The sequence below is a fragment of the Larus michahellis genome, chromosome 7, assembly GCF_964199755.1.
Source record: "Larus michahellis chromosome 7, bLarMic1.1, whole genome shotgun sequence".
NCBI classification, from domain to species: Eukaryota; Metazoa; Chordata; class Aves; order Charadriiformes; family Laridae; genus Larus; species Larus michahellis.
The window spans coordinates 8,343,914-8,366,807 of record NC_133902.1 but is presented as its reverse complement, the minus strand read 5'-3'; the positions used below and the strand labels follow the sequence as shown (position 1 = coordinate 8,366,807).

The window sequence follows — 22,894 nt, the reverse complement described above, 5'->3', positions numbered from 1 at the left end:
CCTTTCTGGCAAGTTTAAAGAGCAGTATGGTGTTTGGAAATGCCTTTCAAGTCTCAAAATTGCCTGTGTGCATAAAACTGGCAAAACCCCAAAACTGAATCAAAAGGCACCCCCCTCCCCCAGCCCCGAGATCTCAAGGAGGAACATGGGTTTGTCACCGGCCCGGCCCCAGGGCCGCGCACATTTGCAGTGAAACGTGCTCTGGGAACAGCGGTGTTTTACGTAGAGTCATCTCCATCCAAAGACGGTTTTCGGTAGGGACATCCTGGGTTCGCCACTTCCATCCAGCAATGGTAGTGAATTGTATTCAGGAGCAGTAGAGTACGATCGATCTTGCGCTACAGTGTATGGGCCCGATTCATTACAAGAAAAATGGTTGGGGTTTGGTTTTTTTCTTCTTCTTTTCCGTTGGGTTTTTTCTTTTTCCTTTGCAAATTCGCACAGCCCTCCTTCACGTGTGCCTAATCCAAAAGCACAGAGTGCAGCACAGTTGGCCTTTAGTGGCCCCTTTCTGCCAGTAAATGGAAAAAAGACGGAAAACGCCCGGGCGGGTGCATCGCACCACCCCTCCGCTCGCTGGGGAGGGCTTTGCCCAGAGGCTGTTGGAGATGTCCCCATCGCTGCTGCCCCTTCTGCAGCGCTCTGGCCCCACCACCTCACTCCAAATTGACCTCCTCTGCTCTCCAGCCTCGTCCTGCCGGCTCTTCCCCACCGTCCTGGCGCCCCTGCCGGCGCGGTGGCTCTGCCGCCCTGGAGCTCGGCCCGGGCACCGGTGCCTGCCGGCGTGCATCTTGGTCTTCCAAGGAGGCTGCAGCCCCTTCGCTCCAGCCCCCCGGGCTGCGGTGCGTGGGCACTGACCACCTCGGTTTCTCCCCGGGGGTGATGTTCCTCCTCGTAGTAAAGCTGGATGTTTGCTTGACAGCAAAAGCAGCCCGGCCCCGGTTCTGCGCTGCCTGGTCTTCCCTGCCCTCGCCCCTTTCTTTTTCTGTGGCAGTGTGTGAGGATGCGGTCACCAGTTTCCCTTGCTAGAGAAACAAGTTCTCTTCTCTGTCACAGCAGAAAGGGACGTTTCCCCCTGCTCGTGCTCAGTGCCACTCAGAAATTCATGTCTAGCTTAGGGTGAACACAGCGATGCTTCTCTTTGTAAATCACGTGCCCACTCGACATCCCAGGGTTGAGGCGATAGCTGAGGTCCCTCGAGCAGACGGTGGGGTTTGCCCACATCCGCTCATGCCGGATGGGACTGTGCCGCCCAATCCCTCAGCTGGTTTGGACAACCTCATCCATTCTTGTATTTTTTTTTAATGAATTGGGACCTGAGCCATGGAAAACAAGCAAACTTAAAAGTCTGAATGCTGCAAACTCCTCCTAGACAACTTCACTATCAATGTCACGTTTCTTTTGAATCCACCTGACATATTTTACGTGTAAAACATTTTTGTCGTGTAAATGCCTTTTTTTAAAATACAGTCATGGGGGGGACATATTTTTCTTGCATTTGACATGGGAGGGATCCATTTGGCAGGAGAGCGAGACAAGGAAAATTTGGGAGGAGAGGGTTTTCGCTCCTTCCCCTTTGGTTCATTGACAAGTCTGAGATTTTTCCAGTTCCCAACCTGTTGCCACCAACTATTCCTCCCTGAGGACTGGAGACAAAACCGATAAGGCCATCCGTAATCCAGCCCGACCCCCGCTGCTCGGCACCGGGAGGAGCCGTGCGTGCCTGTCCCAGGTGAGCGGCGCAGGCTCCCTCGTGCACGCTTTGCCCGCCGAGACGGCCGGCGGCGCGCAGCGCGGCGGGACAGCGCGGTGCCGCGGCACCAGGAGCTGCTTTCCCCCCTCCCCTGACCCCCGGCACATCTGGATTTTGGGCGCCAGTCCCGGCTTGCCAGTGCTGCCTTTGAGCCCTGCGCCCCGACAACCCCTTACTGTACTTTATACTTGCCAGCTATAACAAATCTCGTAACGTGAGCTACTGACCTTGATGGTGAGTGTGAGCAGTTATGTTTTTGTTGTTTTCTCTCTTGCTTGGTTGGGGCTGCTGTGAGAGAGGGTGTCTCTGAGGCATACTTTCCGGCCTCTCTTACACTCGGACGTGCACACCTCCTCTCAAACACTCTTCTGAGCGCTCTCAGCGGGAAGGTTTGTCCACAACTATTAATCCTCTCTCAGTGTCCAGCTTCTTGTTAGTAGCAGCTGGTTGCATGTTTTTTGCTTGTTCGGACGAAACGGTTCAAGAAACAACTCATATCAACTCTTGAGAAATGTCTCTATTTTTTTGTACACTTTCTTTCTTTTGATGTTTTTATTAATTTCCCTTACTTAAAAAACAAAACACCTGTCGTCCCGTAAAACATTTCACATCTCCCCTTGCCTGTTCTTAGAGTGTATGTATCTGTGGGACTGAACTAAATGCATGCACTGTAGTAGTCGTACTGGTAGCAGTAGATGTAGTTGTAGAACATGCATTGTTGAGTTGATATTATAGGTATCATCAACGTGAACTAGCGTGGCAGTTAAAAGCATAGCCTTGGTCTGATTGAAAGGGTAGGGCTATCAACACAGCAGAGAGCTGCTAACGGCTTGGATCCATAGTACCGTATTTGTTAAATCCCATTATCTGGAAGTTTAAATTGAACCCGGCTGTAGGCAACCTACACCCTCTGTACAAGAACCCGCACATGGCTGTTATGTTGATAGTAAATTTGCCATTTTTTTTAATTCAAATTAAACCCCCTAGGAATTAAAACGCTGACTATAGCTATATTCTCTTATTTTTATTTTATAAAAAAGAACTTACGATATTTTAAAAATCATTTTACAATCATGGTTTCTTCATCAGCCTGTTACTCGTCCATATTAGCCCATAGAATCATTTGTTGGCAGTCGTAGACCAGATGTGCCAAACGCAAGTCACTCCATTTGGGTAGCTAAATAATACCGTGTGTGCGAAGCAGCTTCCCGCAGACTGTCCTGAGACACGAAGCGATTGTTTTTAGGTCATAAACCTTAAATCTTGTTATGCAACAGAGCCTTTGAGCTAGTGGCGGGTCGTACTCATTGCCATGTCACCCAGCTTAAGGGAGCATTTTTAAAATGAAGATTTAACATTTCATAAATACCAGCATGAGGAGTTCGAGGCAAGTTCATCCTCTTTGCCACTGAGCCAGCAAGTGTCTTTGCTTCTTGTGCCCGGGTTTCTCTGCTAAACTTTTAAAATTCTGTCACAGATGAAGCTGCAGCCAGTAAATTTAACAGATGGCAATTGAGATCCCAAATTAGGCTTTTGTTTATTTGTTTAGTTTGTTGCTTGTCAGAAAGCGTCCTGCTGGGATGTAGAAAAGCTACTGTACGGCACGGTCACGCCTTCCCTCCTCGCCGTGCCCCCGACCGTCCCCGCAAACCAGAGGTGCTGAGTTGGAGCATCTTCCTGCTCCGCTGGGGATAGGCAAGGCAGTCTTTAGTGCACTTCTTCCAGCAAGCGCTTTCAAAGGAAATAAAATATCCAGAATGGGCTTTCTAAACATAATTAAGGATTTGTATCCGCTCCTTACCTCTAATAGAACATAAAGTAAATCAACCAAACAACCGCTTGGATGGGGCTGACGCAACGCCAGCCTGCGCGAGGCAATCTGAGCCACCCCTATTGCTGTCCTTATTGCTACCGGGGAGCCGAAATGCTTGTGCATCACGAGGGAGAATAATTTCCCCCTTAGATCTCAATCTGCCAGGGAGACGGGAGGACCCACTGTTTAACGTGCCAGGCATATGATGAAGTGAGGAGTGTATCTAAAAGTCAGCAGAGCGACAAATTGCATGGGGTTTAGGAAGCCTTGTCTTACACTTAAAGAAGGTGCTCTAAAAATTTAATCTTGTCATTAGGCACCCATAGTGTTAGCAAATTACGGCCGTAAAAAGTGGGACAATGGTCGGTCTGTGTGTGTGGAGGGAGAGAAGCCGCCACCAGCTCACAGAAATGTCATAAGGAGCGTTTCGGAGATCCAGTGATGAACCAATTTGGGATTTATACGGCCCGTTGAGAGGACTCCCTTGTGGCACGGCGGCTCTGATGGAACTGCTCTCCCTCTTTTATTCTGCTATATAAAAGTACATAAAGTTTAATCCGAGCTATGTAATCTCAAAAGCCAGAACCTAACAAGTGGACCACTTGGGAGCAGCAAGCGGGCTGAAATTTCTCACTCCGCTGGAACCGCTGGTAATTATGTGACAGAGCCTGGTGGCTGATGCATCGCAAAATTAATGGCTGCATCAGATTTTATCTTTTGCTTATGTTCATTGCGGAGGCAGTCTGCGCGGGAGAGCATCGCAGGTGGCCCAGTGGGGGGGATGAGGCACGGGGACCCCACGGCGCGTGGGGCTTCGTTGGGGGGCGGACAAGGGGACAAACGTGGCGTGTTGAACAGACACAGCCGCAGCCGGGTCCACGCGGAGCCCTCCCACTGCCCCGCGCCCCCAGCTAGTGCAGTGCGGCACTGGAGGAGGCCACTTGGCATTTCTGTGGGTGATTTTGGCCTCATCACTGACAGTATCCTCTTACTCTTTTGTGAGCACCATGGTTACTTTTCTGACTACTACCCCAAACTGAAAAAAAAAAAGGGGGGAGTAATTTCTGTTTTGGTTCAGAAGTGCTGTGCTGGTCCAGGGTGGAAATTGCGCAGGTCCTTTGCAGAATGCAGGCTACACACGAAAATGGCTTGGTTTATTTTGCCCTAGGATGCCACTTTTTGGTTGTTTTGGTCCGCGAGGGACTGAGGGAGTGTAGTGATGGGACGAGGGGGAACGGTTTTGAGCTGAAAGAGGGGAGGTTTAGATGAGATATTAGGAAGAAATTCTTGGCTGTGAGGGCGGTGAGCCCCTGGCCCAGGTTGCCCAGAGCAGCTGTGGCTGCCCCATCCCTGGAGGGGTTCAAGGCCAGGTTGGACGGGGCTTGGAGCAACCTGGGCTGGTGGGAGGTGTCCCTGCCCAGGGCAGGGGGTGGCACTGCATGGGCTTTAAGGTCCCTTCCAACCCAAACCAGTCTGTGATTCCTATGGTGCTGAGTAGAAAATTCAGTAGATCTAAAACAATTTGGTGCTGCTGCTGTTAGGCCTTGACCACAGCGGCAGTCGTTTCACAGGGCTCCTGGCTGAAGTCTATTGTGGTTAAAATACATCAGCTTTAATCGATAATTTTGTAATAGAAAATCTTGTGCACTTGATAAATCATCTCCAGTGCAATTAGTGACCACCTCTGAAGTGCAGACTTAAGTACAGTGGAAGTTAATCTTTAATGAATTTAGCGGCTAACTTTTAATAGTCTTTTCAATCAGGAGAATTATTTTCAACGGGAAAACACTCCTCAGCAGAGCTCATCTTGCCGTCCCGGCTGCCGCTCTTGACACACGGCAAGTGGTGATGGCGTGGACATGCCGCTGCCTTGTGCCACGGGCAGGGACCGGCTCTCTGGTGCCCAGGACCATGCCACCCGCACGGGGCCGCCGTGCTCCAGCCCCACAAAGCCCCGCAACCGCCAGTTATCGCTGTTTGGTTTCCTTTCTCCCAGCGGAAGCGGAGGGATGGAGCTCTTGGCCGTTGTAATTAGACTTTGTTCCATGCATGATGCAGACGAGTCGTTGTGAAGTTTGAAACGGGGGCCTTCAGCGAGAGCTCTACAGGGCAATGAGATACTTGAGCACATGAGCACGTCTCATGCATTTTAATCACTAAACGTGTAAAGTACTCCCTGAGCTGAGGGGTAACTTGCCTGTCTGGCAGCAGTCGCAGGCTGTTACCCATTAGTGGAACAACTACTAAATGTGACGCGGCGCACATTTTACTGACATACTATTGTGAGTATTTTCATGCTGACTCTCTCCCCAAATGCTTTAAAAGTAAATACATAATTACAGTTATTTTTTTCTCTCGCTCTCCTTTCTGAAATAGAAAACTGAGAAAGAAGCAGCGGAGTTTTTCCTTGCAGCAGATGTTAGCATGCATCTGGCTCTGGATTAGCTTGAGGAGCGTGGTGGATTAGTAATTGCCAGAGAATGCAAAATTGGTCTGCAGGTATATAAAGTTGAGCTATTTAAAAACAATAAATTCACACAGCTGGGTCTTTTTAAGGATATTTCCTGCTAGTTAAAGCAAGAGCCCAGAGCTTTGTGCCATGAGGACTCTCGGGTGTCTGTGCCCAAATCCTCCCCTGCCAAGGGGCTAGGGTATCAGCTGCCGGCAGCGGAGCTGGTGCCACCGGCTCTCCCCCAGGCACCGCGTGGTGGGCAGCAGCTTGTCGCGGTGTTTCCTCGTCGATGGGCTCAGGTTTTCCGTTGAGGGGGTGTTGGAGGCAGGTCTGCTCACGGTGCCCAGCACCCCTCTCCATGCAGGCGCTGGGGGCAGGCTCTCCGGCAGGAGAGGATCACTGCGCAGGAAGCACCGGGGGCTGTGGGCTGGAGTTCTCTTCTCTTAACCTGGATAAACCCCTGTGCTCCCAAGCATCCGCTCAGCCCCTGGGAGTCCATCAGCAGAGGGAAGGTGCCCTCGGGCAATGCCCTCCTGCTACGACGGCTTAAAATATGCAGCAAAACAAAGACTCATTTTTGTTTTCATTTTCCTCCTGTACAGTCTGTTATTGTACAAAAGGCTTCAATTTAAAATTAACAGGAGTGATAGCCAGTTAATGTGGTACAGTGGGAGGCCGGAGTTTCTGTTGCTATGGCAATGGAGTTCGGCTCATTTGTTTTGTAGATGAGTAATTACTACGCAATTAGAGTAGGCTAAAAATAAAGGGGCCTTTTGTTCCCTGTTACTCATTAATATTAATAAAAGACCTGTCCAGGCTGTGGTAAACAATTAATGCAGATGTGGTTGCCCATGGTAAAAGTAGCAACAGCTTTCGTGTTACCCAGCACGAGGTGAAAGCGCCGGCGTCGCCTGGCTGGGCTCTTCTTCATTTTAAATAGAAAAATTATTAGAGAGAGGTCTGCGTTAGCACAGCATCACCAGCTTTAGCCCTTATTTGCCAGTTGGGTGAATGGTAATAAGTGTTAAAGCTTAATGTGCAGACACAGACAGCAGGTACAGCGCTGGGGTCAGATCCTGCGAAACAACCAGCAGCCGCAGCCCTCCGAGTTGTGTGCAGGAGAAGCGCAATGGCAGCAGTTCCCTGGTGCAGGAATCTCGTTGTTTATCCCTCCTAGCCCAGCGTTGGCCAATGGAGGGCACAGGGCCTTGCCGGTGGGCAGGATGCCCCAGTGCAGGGGCTGCTCCGCTGCAGAGCCCGGGCTGGAGCACGTGAGAGCGGGAGTGTGGTGCTGCTGAAGTGGCTCCGGTGCAGCACCTTACAAACACCGAGCGCCAAAAAAGGGTGGAAGAAAACAGTCCCAAGCATTTGATGTGAAGTATGTAAACATGAAAGCACACCAGATTTTAAATTAACTGTAAAACCAGTTAAATTGAGAGAGAAAACTGTTAGGGAGATGACTAACGGGACAGAGTTTACCTCTCTTGTGTTTGCTTGTCTCAACGCAGCCAGTGAGCATCCCTCGCTGGTGGCGAAGGACAGTGGAGCTGCGCCATGGCCGGCCTGGTCACCCCCCTCCCCACAGCCCCGGGGTGCTCGGCACCCCTCGAAAACGCCACTGGTGAGGTGGAATGTCTGCAATGGGCAGCAGAGGCACCCGAGTGCCCCCAGCCCCAAACCCTCCAGCGCCATGGTGGGGGGCGGGTTGCAGGCGAAGGGGAACCGCATCCCTCCCAAACTGTTTAACTAATGGAGGGAAACGTAGCACAGCCTTTGTAAGGTCGACATTTGTTTGTTGTTAAGGATCTAATTAGAAACATGAGAGGGAGCTGAATGGCTGCTTGCTCGGCTAATTAGCGACATGCACGAAGACCACTTTGAACTTCAAGGACACAAAGCTATTAGCGCTAACATCAAAAATGGATTAAACTTCTGTGCTTTTATAATGATTAAAGATGAGCCGCTCAAGAGGAAATCCTTTTGTAAGGCTGTGACAAGAGCTGGCTCCCTGATTGCAGCTTCTACAAGTGAAGCTTTGTGTGGCCTCCGTGTAGCACTCGGCCCGGCGCGAGAGTGACACCGCTAACTTGCAATATGGAAAATGTGATTAGGCAATAAATATTGATCGTTCGCAAAAAATTACAGCCAAGCTGGAAAGTGCATTTATCTGTCCTGCTCCATAACCGCAGGACTTGGAAAAGCTGGGCTTGAATACGCTGGTTTTCCTGTCTTTTCTTCTGCAAATTGGTGCACGCCACCAGCTTCCAGACGTGGCTGGGACTTCAGGTGCGTTGACCACAGGACTGAGCAGAAGCAGATGCTGCTGACGTGCATGAGAGGGACGGGGCTGGGTTTTTAAAACACCTGCACCAGTTGAATTTTTAGCTTGCCCGAGCTTGTGGAACCCACCCAGCTCTGTCTCTCTGCTCATCTAAGGCAGCTTAGAGGTTGTTTTTTGTGTCCATGGCTCAGCATCCACGCTGGTGTCGGAACAGAAGTCTCCATGCTGGGACGGTGTCAGGAGCAGTTGCCACAAGATCCCAATGGCCATTATCGCACCGCCGTGTCCAGCTCGGTTCCTAACAGCCCGGGCTGCCGCAGGCGCGGGTCCGAGGGTGTGAATTGTGGTGGCAGCCCCGCGCAGGGCTGGGTGCTGGCGGCAGCGCTCCCTCCCCGGGCTCTGCTCACTTCCAGCGGTAATTGCTGAGCCGGGAACCTGCTCACCACCCACTGCTTTCTGTCGTTATCCCTGCGATATTTTGATGTGTGAAGCCGTTTCCAAAGGGGCTGCAGAGGCAGAGCAACCTTTTAAAGTGTGACTGCAGATAGAAAATAACGTACAAATAGGACCTTGTTACAGCAGATAGCTGCTCTCAGTGTCTCTTGGCCTCATCACCACTTATTTTGCTGATGAGCCCGACAGTTGTTTTATTTTATTTTTTTCCCTGCAGGGCCAATATAGCTGCAGGGGAGGGACAACGGCTGCCGCTAACCCGGCGCTGCCTGCCTGCTCCCCGTTACAGAGCCGTGGCAGGGGCGGCAGGGAAGGCACAAAGCTCGCCGTTTGATTTTCCAGCGTCAGGACTGAACCGACTGTCATAAGCACAACGTCTAGGGCTCGTAAGACTTGCAGAGGAGCTCTGTCTGCCGCAGGCTTCTTACAGAGAGGTGTTTGCTTTTCAAGTCTGCTTGGGAAGAGCCTGAGCGAAGTGCTGCGCCGTGCGGGTCCCCAAGAGAGTTGTACTAAATGGCACCTCTAATTGTAACGCTGGGGTTATTTGTTTTTCTGGTTTGTCTCCAACTTTCTGTTTCAGCTAGTTGGGAGCTGTTTTTACGTTGTTGCTCTCCAGAATATCTGTGTGTTTCCAGCTCATTATTTCTGAGACATTTTTGAGTTTGAGCGTTGATCGGAATTTGAGGTGTGCCGCGTGCTGCCTCAGACATAAGACAAGGCTGTATGTAAAAGCGCAGAGACAAGAAAGTGATGTGTCGTGGCTTCCCATAGTTCAGCCTGACTACAAACGTGTTTGTGCCTCGAGCTGGAGCTGTGTGCGGTGGTTGGTACGGGAAAAAAGAGCCTGAATGTGACCGTTTAATTCTGAGTGCTGTGCCTGTGCACTCCTGCAGCCTGAATAGGCAACCGAGAACAAGGAGCACCGACCTCTGATTTCAGACTGGAATTAATTTGTACATCCAGTCTCGGGTAAATCGCATCTTGGTTGTTAGCATCTGTGAAAAGCAAGGGACAAGCTCCCATTAACTTCAGCCGTGGATGCACAAAGAATTGGCTTTGGCCAAGCTATCTATATCATGTGTGCAGTGCTAGCTAATGATATTTATAAGGCTCTAAGCGCTAATGATGTAAGATTTGCATGCGGCGCTGAAGTTTTCCCGCAGTCCATACCATGGCTGGTTATTTAAAGTATCAGCGTCACACTGTGACTGCTGGGCCGTTCGTCACGCACGCGACAACGTGGCCATTAGCGCTCGTGCTCCAGGACACATGGGCTCCCCAAGGAAGGGGGCGATCTTCCCTGCTCCAGTCGCCGCGGTTTTACTGCAATGTCCTCTGCAGCGCTTGCGCTTGGGTTGTTGCAAAGGCAGCACAGCAGGTTTGGATGCTTGGGTAACAGGGGATAGTCCTTCCATGAAAATCATCTCTTAAAATCCAGCGGTAAATCCTAAGTGCGTTGAATTAAATGCCTCCAGACTGTGGTGTAGTTCCCTGTCCCAGCTGGGCTGCTTGGGACCCTGCTTTGCTGCTCTGCTGAACCCATGGTGGGCAGAGGAACAGGCAGCAGTGTGCGCAGGTAAATACCATCCGCTTGCTGCCGACGGGACCGGGGTGCCTGCTCTCCATGGGCTCATCCCGCCGGGCCGCTGCCAAACGGCACCTCCCTGCCCTGTGCCCCCCACCCCTGCCCCTTTCCATCCCTGTCGGCAGCGTTCAGTGTTGTTATATCACTTACTCCTTCGAGCTGGAAGATGATGTTTGCAGCATGTTGTATGAATTTTTCATAAAGATAGAAAACCAGCCTAATCTTGTGAGCTTTGAGTCTTGGTAGTGGGTAACGGCTTTGATTTAAAGCATTTTGTCTTAATGATAGTTATATTGAAAATTTCCTGCTGCTTTCAAGCACGTGTAGTTATTATCATAAACACTGATGGTAGAAATGCCTGCCAAATTGTGCATGGCTGTTTATGGTAGATGAGAGAGTCATCCAGAAATTAGAGTGCTGGATCAACAAGTTGTCAAGAAGCCCGGTTGTACAGAAAGCCACCCCGCGGCCGGTGGGACAAGGCAGGAGCAAGGAGGCCTTGGAGGAAAGAAGCGCTGGAGATGACCAGCACTGGGTGTAGAAAATGCTTGGCAGGAGATCAAAAGCGAATTTCTGATGAGAAGGAGCTGCTTGAGAAGAAGGTGAGGAGTACGGAGGGAGATCAGCCCCTCCCCAGGCAGAGCACTCGGGACGAGGAGCCCTCTCCAGGAGGTGCAGGCGGCCATCGAGTGCCGTTAGATGGGTCTCTGGGGGTGTTGGTTTAGTACTGGCCAAGGCACACTTGCAGCCGTGGGGTCCCAGCGTTACCGCAGCCGCGTCGCTGTGGGGCGCAGGCAGGGGACACGGGTGCCTGCCGATGGGGAGGAGCTGGGGCGGCTCCAGCCAGCTCCGTTCTGCTCTCAGCTGTTCTCTCAAGCGCAAAACGTATTTCTGGCTGTGGTAAAGGGGTACTGTATCTCATCCTGAAGTACCCTGCCTCTTCTCAAAGAGGAAATCCAGTAAATCGTGTGGTGGTTTCTTGCAAATGTGAGGTTTTTCTTGCCTGTGCACCACGGCTGGGAAGGCAGCCACGAGCTTCTCTAACCGCGTTTTGCACCGGTCTTCACCTTTCTTTTTTTTTATATCCGTATTTGTTATGTGTTTAAAAAAAAAGCAAAACCACAGTAGTTACCGGTGAAGAGACTGCTGTAGGAGCCAGTCTTCCCTCTGCGATGGTGGTTAAGTCTTTGGGGTTTGGTGCTGTGGGAGAGGGAACAGTGTTGTCACCGAAGGCTCCGTGTGGGCTGCCTGCGGGGGACAGCGGTCCCCGTGCAGTGCCTGTCTTACACCTCTGTACGGATTTCACCTGGTTTATTTCCTTTGAAATACAACGTACTTTAGCGAGGCTTAGAAGTGTTGCTTTGTCATCATGTCTGATTTACTAGGTCCTAAGGGACTGCCCATCAGCCCGGTACCACGCAAGTTCTCTTTGTAGGACAGTAATGTCAAAATCCTTACATTTCTTCTCACTTTCCCTCCCTTTCCCTTCTTCATTCATGGCTGAATTGAGTTTATTTGGGTGGGATTCCAGCATCTGATTTGTTGTGCTTTACCCAGCTGCCCTCTCCGCCCCTGCAGCGAGGCGTTTGGATCCTCGTTAGTGTAATACGCCGTTCGCTAAGGCAAATGTCATAACGAATCCTGACTTAAGAAATTTCTCAAGAGTTCATCGAGAGAAAGTTTATCTTTCAATGGTGACCTTTCTTGTTGAACGCGGATTAATGTATGAGCGGGATCTGTGTTAACATGGCAGTTTGCAGGAGAAGGCACTTGATAAGTGAGCTCCAGCGAGCTCCGTCCCTGCTCCCCGCAGAGCATTCCGTAGCACCGAGCCTCCTGCCTCCGCATGAACCCGGGCTGCCAGCTGCCCCTCGGGCTCCAGCTCTCGCCTCCTTGACATAAACCACTTGCTGGCTGAACGTTGCGTTGAGAAGCGTCTTCCACGCGTGTTAAATGTGGGTAAAGACGGCTCTGCTAAAGGACGCCAAGATGAGCGAGTAATAAAATAGCCTTGCTCCTTGAAGCACTGTCTCGAGGTTATGGATGCATTTTAAAATTCTCTCCAAATTCCTATTTATTTTAGCAGAAAGACTTTCAGTAGATTCTCCGGTGAGGAGATGCAGCTTGGGCAGAGGAGAGGGTGCAGTGAGCAGGCATGGTTGCACCAAACATGTTCCCGAGACGAGACCCCCGTGTGGGTGCGTGCTGCAGTAGGGAATTACAGTAAACCCTGGCTTTTGCTGTAGCAAAACCTGGTGCTGTAAATACTAAACGCTCTCAGCGGTTTGTGGCACGGCACCGAGTCTAAGCTCCTTTTATCCATTTCCAGCCCTGTCAGGAAGGGCATTTCTCTGTCTCTTCCCATCACCTCTGGAAGATGGAGGCAGTACCAGTGTTTGCCGTGGCTCTCCCAGCCACCCCTTCAGACAAGGTCCACCTCTTGCTGTGCCAGCCATACACAGCAGATCCCAACTCCTCCATCGCCGACACTTTGCATTTAAAAAAGCCTGTTCTGGGGCTGTTTTATGAACCCACATTTGCTTCAACATCTCGTGCCCCATCTCACTTTCCCTCGCTGCTTTTCAGTGCTCCCCAAGCCACCGTGGCACTGGGCAGGGTAGAGCCTGAGGCTCCCCAAAGCCTGTCCCTCTGGCCTGCTGGCAAACGTTCACTTACTGATCAAAATTTACAGGCTCAGAGCCTTTTCCGTAAGAAAAACCACAGCAAATTCAAAGTGAAGCAAACAAGTCTTTAAACTTCCTGGTTCGCATCACTGCCACATCTCTTGGCTGCTGTCTCCTGATCTCCATAGGTGTAGGAAGGAGCTTCTCTAGCCCAGAGGGTTGTTTTGGGGCTGAAGAAGACAAAAGTTGGTTAGCTGTGACTTACAGACATATCTAATCTTTTCCTTATCTCTCCTGATCTTGAACTATCACAGGGCTTCCTGGTGACACTTGGGATTGTGAATTATGTGCAGGGGAAACCCTTGAGTTGGAGGCACTTTGCCGCAGTCTCAGAGCTGTGAGAACGTCCGGTGCAGGATGGTTTCCTGTGCAATTGGTCGGTAAATTGGACCTGAACCTTTCAGAGCATGTTGGAAATGGGCACTTTGACTACCAGGACTTCCTGGGCTGGCAGTCTTTGGAAGGAGAGGAGATGGTCCTGCCAAGCCCCAGGTAATGCTCAATCAGTCTGATGAGTCCTGCCAGCAAACCAAAGTCAGGAAATCTTTGGTCAGCTTGGCCAGTACCTCTGGTGGGACCAGGCAACAGGTTGGGCTTTGCTGCTGGTCCCCATTGACTGGCATCAAGACATGGTCAGTGATTCCCTCCCCTCTGCTGGGACAGCGCAATCCCCTGGCAGTTTTTCAGCAATGTGCTCCCGAGCTTCTGCCCTTAATTATTTCCCATTCTGACCGCAGGGTGTCAGTGGCCGGGGGAAGCTCTCAGATTCCTTCCAGCCTGCAGGGCATCCATCTTAACGCTCTGCGATTCCCGCAGCTCACAGCAGCCGTGGCTCTTGGACAGCTTCTGCCTCCTCCGGCGACTGAGCCAACATCGGGAACTTGGTCATAAAGATACATCTCCAAAGAGTCTTAAATTTTCTTGGAGGACTGAAACAGTATCTGGAGCCTGGAGGATTTGGGGGGGACTTGGGGGTAGGTGTCGTGTTCTTCATTTTAGTCTCGGATTATTCCAGGTTTGTGTAAAACAAATCTGTTTCCAGGTATTTCTTTCCAGAAGGCATCACATTTTGCATGTTGGGAAAGTCATTCAAGGTCCCTTTGCTGTTGTTCCAAAGCGATGGTAAAAGTGCTTCTGGCTCCAGGTGAGCTTATGTGCAGCTATTGTAGGGAGACAAATATTTAGCAACTCACCATGGCTGAGTGAATCGTTAAAATACGGCTTTCTGAGGAGCGCTTAGCCTCCTAGTAATTATGAGAGCTGTTCTGTTTCATTTATTGGGTCTGGAGCAAAGTGTCGGCTCTGTGAAAGCTTCCAGCCCTCTCTGCGCTGGTTTGCAGGCAGCCGTTCCGCAGGCGTGCAGAGCGGTGCGTCCCAGTCTCCGAGCGGCAATTCCCGGGCGATGGAGCGGCGGGCGGGCTTTTGGGGTGCCCCTTTTTCTGCAGGTGCTCCTGTGAGTGGTGTGTGAGTTCAACTGGTGTTCAGTGGACAGAAAATTGTCTTTTTCTTACATTAGATACCCAGAATCAGAAGGACTTTTGAATAACCGGTTGCCAGCTCTTTCTGCATGTATGAATGCCGGTGTTTCCAGTCTTCTTAGAGACATTAATGACAGTGGCCAGGGTGGGATGTTTTGGGGGACAGAGCCTCTCTCCATGGCTCCTCAGTCTCCATTTGTGAGGTTTCAGGACACGGCAAAGCATGTCCCCTTGTCCCTCATGCACGGTTCTGTGGTTGCGGGTTAATGATGCAAAACTCTCCCACGGGGTGGATGTCTGTCTGTGTGTCTGTCCTGGTAGCCATGGCATGGCCACAGCCTGTCAGCGCACAGTGCGCGCTGCTCCTCCCCGTGATGGCCACGGCAGCAGGTGGCTCCGGGCATCGCACGGGCAGTTGCCTGGGGCTGAGGCTCTTCCCTGCTCCTGGCCCCAAGGCTGTGGGGCACGATGGGCTCCCTGGCCCCACCGCCGTGGGGTGCAGGAGTATTTTAGTAGCAGGATCCCCCCCCCTTGCCTTGCCCCGTCCCTCTGCCGCGCTCCTGCCTTTGCTCCGAGCGGCCAACTGGGTTTTCTGTGTGAGACTTGGCAGTAAAACTCGCATCCGCTTTATTGAACCAGAAGGAAGAAAAGGGAAAAAAAGTGCTAGCTTATAGTAATAAAGGGCTTTTGAACATCTCAGCTGGATATTTTTCTTCATGAGTGAGAAGGCCAAATGTTATCTTGACATTTAATCTTTAATAATAAAAAAGGCACTTTGTTTGCCAGTGAATTCCAAAATCTGTTTACTCTCTCATGCCTTATTTCTTTTAACTTGCTAGCTTAGATGTCCTACTTACTTTCCCCTGCTACCCGTTCAGAGCCGCATTAAATAGTTTATTTTGTAAAATTTACTTTCCTGTCATTGCAGAGCCGACAGCTACCGGGTTGACTTTTTTTTTGACCGGTTCATTCATTCATTTGAAAAATGGAGGGGGGACACACCTCTCGGTGCAGGGGGAAGGGGCCAGGGCAGGAGAGGTGGTAGCCCAGCAGCAAGCCCAGGCTGAGCCCAGCGCAGCCCACATAAGGTGCTGCCAAAGCCTTCCCTGGGGCTGCCCGCGGCGAGCGAGCAGGGCTTTCTCCAGGGCTGGTCTCCATCCCTGCGGTGGGTCAGCACGGCTCTGACCTGTGGCTAGCGGCCGAGGGTTACTGCAGGCTGTCAAACTTTATAAACCCTTTTTAGTGCTTAATGAAGATACGCGGGAAGTCGCAGCCAGAGGAAAAGGCTGAAGAAATCTTGGCGCAGCCTCAAACGCGGAGGTGATGGGCTCTGCCGTGGGCCGGGTGCCTGGTGGTACCAATACCTGCAGCTGAGGCGCCCGGGGCGGCTGCGGTGTTCGTCACCACCACTGGACTTGTCCCCTCCCCAGGCGCATGTGCAGCAGCGTGCACAGCCCTGGTGACCGGGAGGTCGGCCCTGGTGACCGGGAGATCGGCCGTTAGCCGTTTGCAGCGAGTGCCTCGGCGCTGCCGGTAGCTGCCCGCGGCAGGGATGCGGTGAGGCAGTAGTGGGTGCGGGCAGGAGGGTCCCCGCGTGCTCCCCAAGGACCCTGCGAGTTCCGCTCAGGTGTAGCTCCAGCTTCCCGCAAGCCATTTCCATCCAGCTCCTCCTAGTCCGCTAACTTTTCTTTTGCATTGAAACTTTTTACTCATAAATCCTACATCCAAGAGCAAATGTGAGAAATGCCAGAAGCCTGATCATCTAACATGCTTTAATATCTAAATTTATTCTTTAGTATCATTCTTATTTACATTGTTTTTCTGTCTCAAAAAAAAAAATAAAGGGAGGAAAAAAAAAAAATTTTCTTTTACTTCCACATTAGGAGGTGAGTTGTCATACACCCTCTGGAATTCTTTTTTGCTTTTGATCTTTATTTATTTGTTTAATTTTGGTTGATGTCCCAAGCATGGTTTTGGAGACGAAGGTAGGTCTTCGCTCTCCAAATCAAAAGGAAAAAAATTAAATAAAACAACACTCTCCTTGGTCATATTAACAAAAAAAAATCCAAACTGTTCCATTCCATACCATTTAAAGAAAATTTAAAAATCTACTATTGAACTATTTCTACAGCTTACTGATTTAAAAGGGCGGGTTTGTTTTTTTTCAAAAGTATCGAATGGATCCAAAAACGATTTTCCTAGACGCGATTGAAGTTATTTGCTGTCAACATTTTAATATCAATATTACCACAATGTGTAGTCTCAAACTAGTTCCTTTGTAGTTTGCATGGGATGTGAATGCTGTCTCGGCGTGCCCAGACCTAGAGAACTTGTTACTACTGCATGAGCATCAAGTCAGATGTTGAAAAATATCTATTATATTTTGTGATAATTTGGTGAAAATGAGCACCTCCAGTCTCTGGTTGCAGTAGTGTGTTGAATGATTGTTCTTTTTTTTTTATATATATCCATATATATATTTTTGGAGCTCTAAGCTTCGTAGTAGTACGGGCTGACTCTTATCCAGTACTTGCTCTCCTATCGCATGGCCTTGGTTAAGTGTTAGAAGTTGGGCCTAGGCTGTTTATTCTGGTGTTTGGCTTTGTAATAACGGTGCATGCCCGGCGTCTGGCCTCATACCCAGCTTTATTCTCTGCACACCAGTCTTGAATAGCTACAGTGCTCAACCGAATTTTGGCGCACCCGCTTCCCCGGCAGGCTCCAACCCAGCCCGACCCGGAGGCTTCCCCGGGGCCAACAGCCCAGGGCCCGTCGCGGACCTCTACGGCACGGCCAGCCAGGACTCCGGCGTGGGTAACTACATAAGCGCCGCCAGCCCGCAGCCGGGCTCCGGCTTCGGCCACGGCATCGCCGTAAGTACCGACCAGAGCTGCCGCCCCGGCGTCTCGGTCAAGGGCGGCGGGGGTGTTTCGTTGTTTAATGATGATTGGGAGGGGGGTTGCGTTGGGTTTTTTTTGTTAATTGTGACCTGACGGCGAGCGTGGCGCCTTGCTGCCGTAGCCTGCTAGAGCTGTGCCCGACCCGCTGGAGCTGCCAATGGGCTGCGCCGCTCCAGTTCCCAACTCGGCCAGAAGTGCTCATCTGACGCCTTCTGCCCTCCAGACTCGACAATTTCCAAAAGGAAATATTTAATAATTATGGGCTTTAAAGTTTCTGCTCATCTATACGGGCTTTTTATTAGCCCAACCGCCCATCCCGGCTGATGCGCCCATTTGCAGACAACGCACCAGTCCCTGCTTCCACCTAAATGGTGGAGGTGAGGTGGTGGAGGCCCCATGGCTGGAGACATTCAGGGCCAGGCTGGATGAGGTTCTGAGCAACCTGATCTAGTTGAAGATGTCCCTGCTGGCTGCAGCGGGGTTGGACTAGATGGCCTTTAAGGGTCCCTTCCAACCCAACACATTCTGTGATTCTATGAAATGAGCAAAAAGCAGCTCATTAATTCAATCATTGGGACCCCAGGGCTGCCCACAGCCATCCCACCATGGGGCTGTCCCACTCCCCACCGCCTGTCCCTCCAACTGCAGCATCCCTGCGAACCGGGGTGGACGCTGGCATTTGCTGACCTCCTGGGTGACTTCCAGCTGGTCACAGCATTGCTAAAAGTCCTTAAAATCTGCAGGTTACCAGTAAGACGCTTCCGGTCCGTTGTCAAGTCATTGGAAAAGTGCCTCTTTAACGCGGCGCGGGTCTGCAGTCTCACTAATGATGGGCGATGGAGATTTGCTTAACAAAGCTGCATGCTGGTTTTCCGATCGCGCTGTTTTACCTGTGTGTGTTAGCATGAATGTGGTTGGGCCTCGTTGGTGGCTGTCACTCTCCCAAGCAGAAAAACTGCGACCGAAGTCGTTTCCCTTTTTGTAGTAAAACGATGAGATTGGTTATTTTTTCCCTCTCGTACGATAAAGGTGGCGAAGTACAGAGGGCTCCCCCAAGACCCCGCAAACCGAGCGGAGAATTTCACTCTCTGGCCGAATGGGATGGGTGGGGGGAGCGGGAGCGTAGTGCAGACAACGTTCCTGAAATTCTGTTATTTTAATTGCATAAGCAACCAGTCCCCAAAAAGACAAAAAACGCCCCGCTACCTCCGTTTGTGCCCTTGTGCTCAACTCCCATCCTGGTCCTGCCCCTCCCGTGGTCACGCCAGGGACTTGACAATCCCTTTGGATCAATTCTAGTACCAAACACGCAATATTATTGCTCTGCTAAGAGCTACATCAATTTAAACTGCCATCTCTCACCACTTACAACACCTCTTATTTTCCATTTTTCACCTGAAGAAAAAGACCTGTTTGTTCTTGAAAACTTGGGCACTTTGGCCTCGACGACAACCTGATTTTTTCAAGTAATTGTGTCCGAGGTACGAGCCTGGGGATCCAGATTTGTCTGCACTAACGCTTCTCCAAAGGACGATTTGTATTTGACTTGCAGATTGGCAGCCTCTTATTTTCCCCCAATAACTGCAAAGAACCCCGTAGCTTTTTTTTTTTTTACATATATATTTACTTAACACTCTCCATTTACTAACCCTGGTTTAAAAATAAAGAAGGGAAAACCCCAAGCTTATTTTTGCAGCTGGGGGAATGAGAAGATTACGGTCTTGGAAAGGTAACGGCAGGGTCCAGCGCACCCGGGTCACTGGTGACCAGAACAGCTCTCGGAAATACCTATTCATGCTGGCAACACAGTCTTTCAAGTCCTTTGATAATTTCTTGCCAAAATTAATAATCATCTGTTCCCATGTATAGAGCACTGATGAACTTAACAATTGTACAATTTTAGGGACCTTTGATTGCAACGGCTTTTACAAATGGATACCATTGAAACGTTACACATGGTTGGTTGCCATCTCACTTGGAGGTATTACAGTATATACCATTTGTACTTTGTGCTAAACTACCATCTCCCCTGTATTTACTTTAAGTGAACAATTTTTTATCTTCATTTCGTCTTTCCTTGGCCTTTAATCATTCCTTTCTGTGATTTATGTTATTTGAATCAATCTCACGGGTTGGAAACTGGAAGACAGATCGGGAGCTAAACCTCCTTTTTCGTATTCACGACGCTTAGTGCAATAATTTGGAGAGTTAAAAACCCCGCAGAAAAACCAGCGATCCCAGAAACCTGTGGGGAAAGGACCAAGTGGCAGCTGAGAGCGTCCCGATGGGGATTATGGATCCGCTACCAATGCACCGGTCTGAAAATAGACGAGCCCCGCTGCTTTCTTACGGAGAAACCATCACTCTTAATTAAGTGCTATACCAAATATTACAGCTAAAAGATAACATTGTAACTAGTAACCATAGAGCAATTATCAAGATTAAAAAAAAATTAAACCTAAGCAAATTAAATTAAAGACATTACCTGAGTAATGCATCCTTGGATCGCTGCCAGTTTCCTACCCTTTGAACTAAGCTCAAGTTAATTAAATGTTTAAATTATTTTTTTTATTATTTTTTTGGCCTTTGGCATATTCATCTTTGCAAACAAATATTCCTACACCGAGAACAGAGTAGATTAGAAAATTCAGTCAATGAAAAACAGAAGTTACCCCCCATTAAACGGCACAGATTTACCTCTAGAGCTCTTAGTCCATACAGACAAATGCAGTGGATGTGACAGAGTTTATTCCTCTGCCTTTTGCCCGGCACTGCCTGATCAATGTCACATCTTTTACGTTCAAAATCGGTGTATGAAATTAGAATTATAGTTAGACAGGGGGCTAGGAGCTGTGGAAAACATTGGGAGGCTTTAAATTGTATAAAAACAGGTTTATACCTAAATACTAGTGGATAAAGGGGTTTTCTATTTACTCTTCATCTACCCACATACACCCAAGATTACCTGAAATTGCTCCGTCAATTGATTTGCTCCACCGAGTAGTATTTTTTATTGGAAAGAAAAAAAGTGGCGTAAGCACTCTTGCTTTAATCCCAGTTATTATTTGCACGTATCCGTGTACGTTCCCGGATCAATTTGTCAGCATCCTTCACGTTCTCCGGGCCGTCAGGCTGGGTAATAAGGAGGTGGTACCCGAGGCCGGCTGAGACCTCGGCAGAACATCATCGTTCACGCTAATAACGCTGCAGTAAAGGCAGCGTTCATCAGATTAATGTATTGTAATCATTTCACACTTACCACAACACATCAAACTGTAACCATCATTTACTGGCCAGTATTAAGACTCAAACCGTTAATGACTTAAAAACAGAAAGTGCTTTTAATGTTGCTCATTACTAATTAAAATAGATTTTGAGAAGGGGAAATGAGCCTTATTATTAATTCCTCAAGGACCACTGAGTTTGAAATTTCCATTGTGGCGGCGCATCCCGAGTTGCCCGGTCCCTCGCCGGCCCCCGTTCCCCAGGGCAGGAGGAGCCGCAGGTCCCCGGGGCAGGGACCGGCCCATCCCGCACAGCTGCTGGTGGCACCAGTGGCACTGGTGGCTCCGGGCGTGGCCGTTTGGTTGGGGACGGGTTTTGGAGGTCACCCCCAAAAAGACGTGCCTTCCTCGCCGCAGCCAGCCCTGTGAGCGGCCGCCGCAGAAACAGCCCCACAATATTTGTTTCCATCTGAACGTTAAGCACCGGCAGGAGCAGAGCGTTAGAAACTGGAGCCTGCGGTATAAAATAAATCACCACCGCTGCAGCGTGCCCGTGTAGAACTTGTTGCCTTTCAAGTCCTTTAGCCGTGCCGTTAGAAAAAACTCATTTTACCGAAGCCTTGTGCGGATCAGAGCGTGCTGCGTTTGCAAACACTTGGTGTTTGTTTGGTTTTTTTTTTTGTTAAAAATCCCAATTCCTTAACTAAATCCTCTTAACTCGCTCTCTCCTCCCTGTCCCCCGTCCCTTCTCCCCGCAGAGTCTCTCTGGATGTCCGGGCAAGACGGGGCGAAGTTTCTGAGCGGGCCCACCTTTGGGTGATCTCGTCAGACTTTGAGCACGACATCATCACCGATAACGCAGGCAAACGGGAGGTGGCACTCGACGGACTTAGGTTGTTTAAAATCTCTCTCATCATCTCATGAATCTGCTGTACTATAAAAACAACAGCTTTTAAAAGTATGTATATAAAATCCATTTCTTGTTCGTTTTATTTTCTTGATGGGTTTTCCCCCCCGCCTTTCTCTTTTTAAACCTCTCCAAACCACATTTTTTCGTAGCGTTTTGACATAGTCTCGTAGCCACGTAGTTCTAATTCTTTGTGTATCTAGCAAGAGCCTAACCATAGCGTAACTGTTATATTAAGGAGTTTCTTTCGGTTTTTTCTCCCCCCCCCACCCCTCGCCCCCCGCCTCCTTCCTCCTTCTCCCTTCTGTTTTACGTAGTCGTTGTTGCTTAAAGGATGCTGAGATGGTGACAGGAGGCTCAGCCGCCGGTGCCGGCCCTGCGGCCGCCGGGGCTGGCAGGGGGAGCGGAGCCGGCGGCGGGCACGGTTTCGGGGTGGCCTTGCAGGGCGCAGGGGGTGGGGGGGTGGGGGGGAGCGCGGGTGAGCAGCAGGTTCTCTGGCCCTTCTTTTCGTTTGTGGCGTCTTCGTTAACCTAATTCTCTCTATTTTCGGCAATAAGGCAAGGACGACAAACTTTTTGTGCGTCCTTTTTCTATAAGTGCTTTTTTTTGTTGAAAGAGGTGATATAAGGTTTTTTGAAATTGTGAATTCTGAAAAAAAAAAAAAAAAGAAAAATACTGTAAATACAATTCCATTAACTACATATAAACTATTAAGAAAGAGAAATACAAACCTATTTTTGTGATGGAGTCAGCCTAAGGCAGTTTCTCTATGAAAAAAAAACGGAAGAAAAAAAAAAAAAAGAGGAAGTTGTAGACTTTTTTGACGGACTGCCGGAGCTGGCCCGCGGGAGTTGGGTGATGCACACGCTGTTCCGCTCGCTCCGTAGCCCTGGTGGCCCTTCCAGCTCTCCCAGCGTCATACCAGCATCTGCGCTCTCAGACGTGCACAGCTTACAAAGGAACAGTCTCGTGGTATTTTTTATTTTTATTTTTTTATTTTTATTTTTTTTAATTTAAAACCTGCTTTTCCCAAGACTGAAAAAGAAGCTACGATTTTTTATTTTTTTTTTTTTTTCTTTTCCTATTTAATGCATTTACGGTTCAAAGCACACCTTTATGGTTTGGGTTGGTTTTTTTTTTTTAAGTTGTTTTAAACTAGATCAACTTGCTGTCCAGTCATTTCAGCTGCTCCGGGGCCAGGTCCCCCCTCCGCACCCACCGCTGCGGGCAGAGCGGCTCTACAGCTCGCGTCGTTACCTTTTTGTTAATCCATTATTTCCTGTATTTACAAATTAGGAAAGCAACTTCGGTTTTTGGTTTCTTTATTCTTTTTTTTTTCTTTTTTTTTTTTTTTTTTTTTTTTT

General features: G+C 49.6%; 1 protein-coding gene across 16 annotated transcripts in view; it reads left to right on the top strand.

The window, feature by feature from the left end:
* MSI2 (musashi RNA binding protein 2) overlaps window positions 1–21,599 on the top strand; it is a 251,924-nt gene extending 230,325 nt beyond the window's left edge. For 4 of the 16 annotated variants that reach the window (XM_074595967.1, XM_074595965.1, XM_074595962.1 and 1 more), the window contains 3 exons: window positions 17,218–17,372; window positions 19,303–19,380; window positions 21,382–21,599. In XM_074595967.1, the coding sequence (XP_074452068.1) occupies window positions 17,218–17,372; window positions 19,303–19,344 (197 nt within the window). In that variant the 3' untranslated portion in view covers window positions 19,345–19,380; window positions 21,382–21,599. Of the gene's footprint in view, window positions 1–2,050; window positions 2,143–17,163; window positions 17,373–19,302; window positions 19,381–21,381 lie in introns of all 16 variants that reach the window. The other 12 variants (XM_074595960.1, XM_074595958.1, XM_074595956.1 and 9 more) reach the window with 5 other exon arrangements.
* Window positions 21,600–22,894: the final 1,295 nt, after the last annotated feature.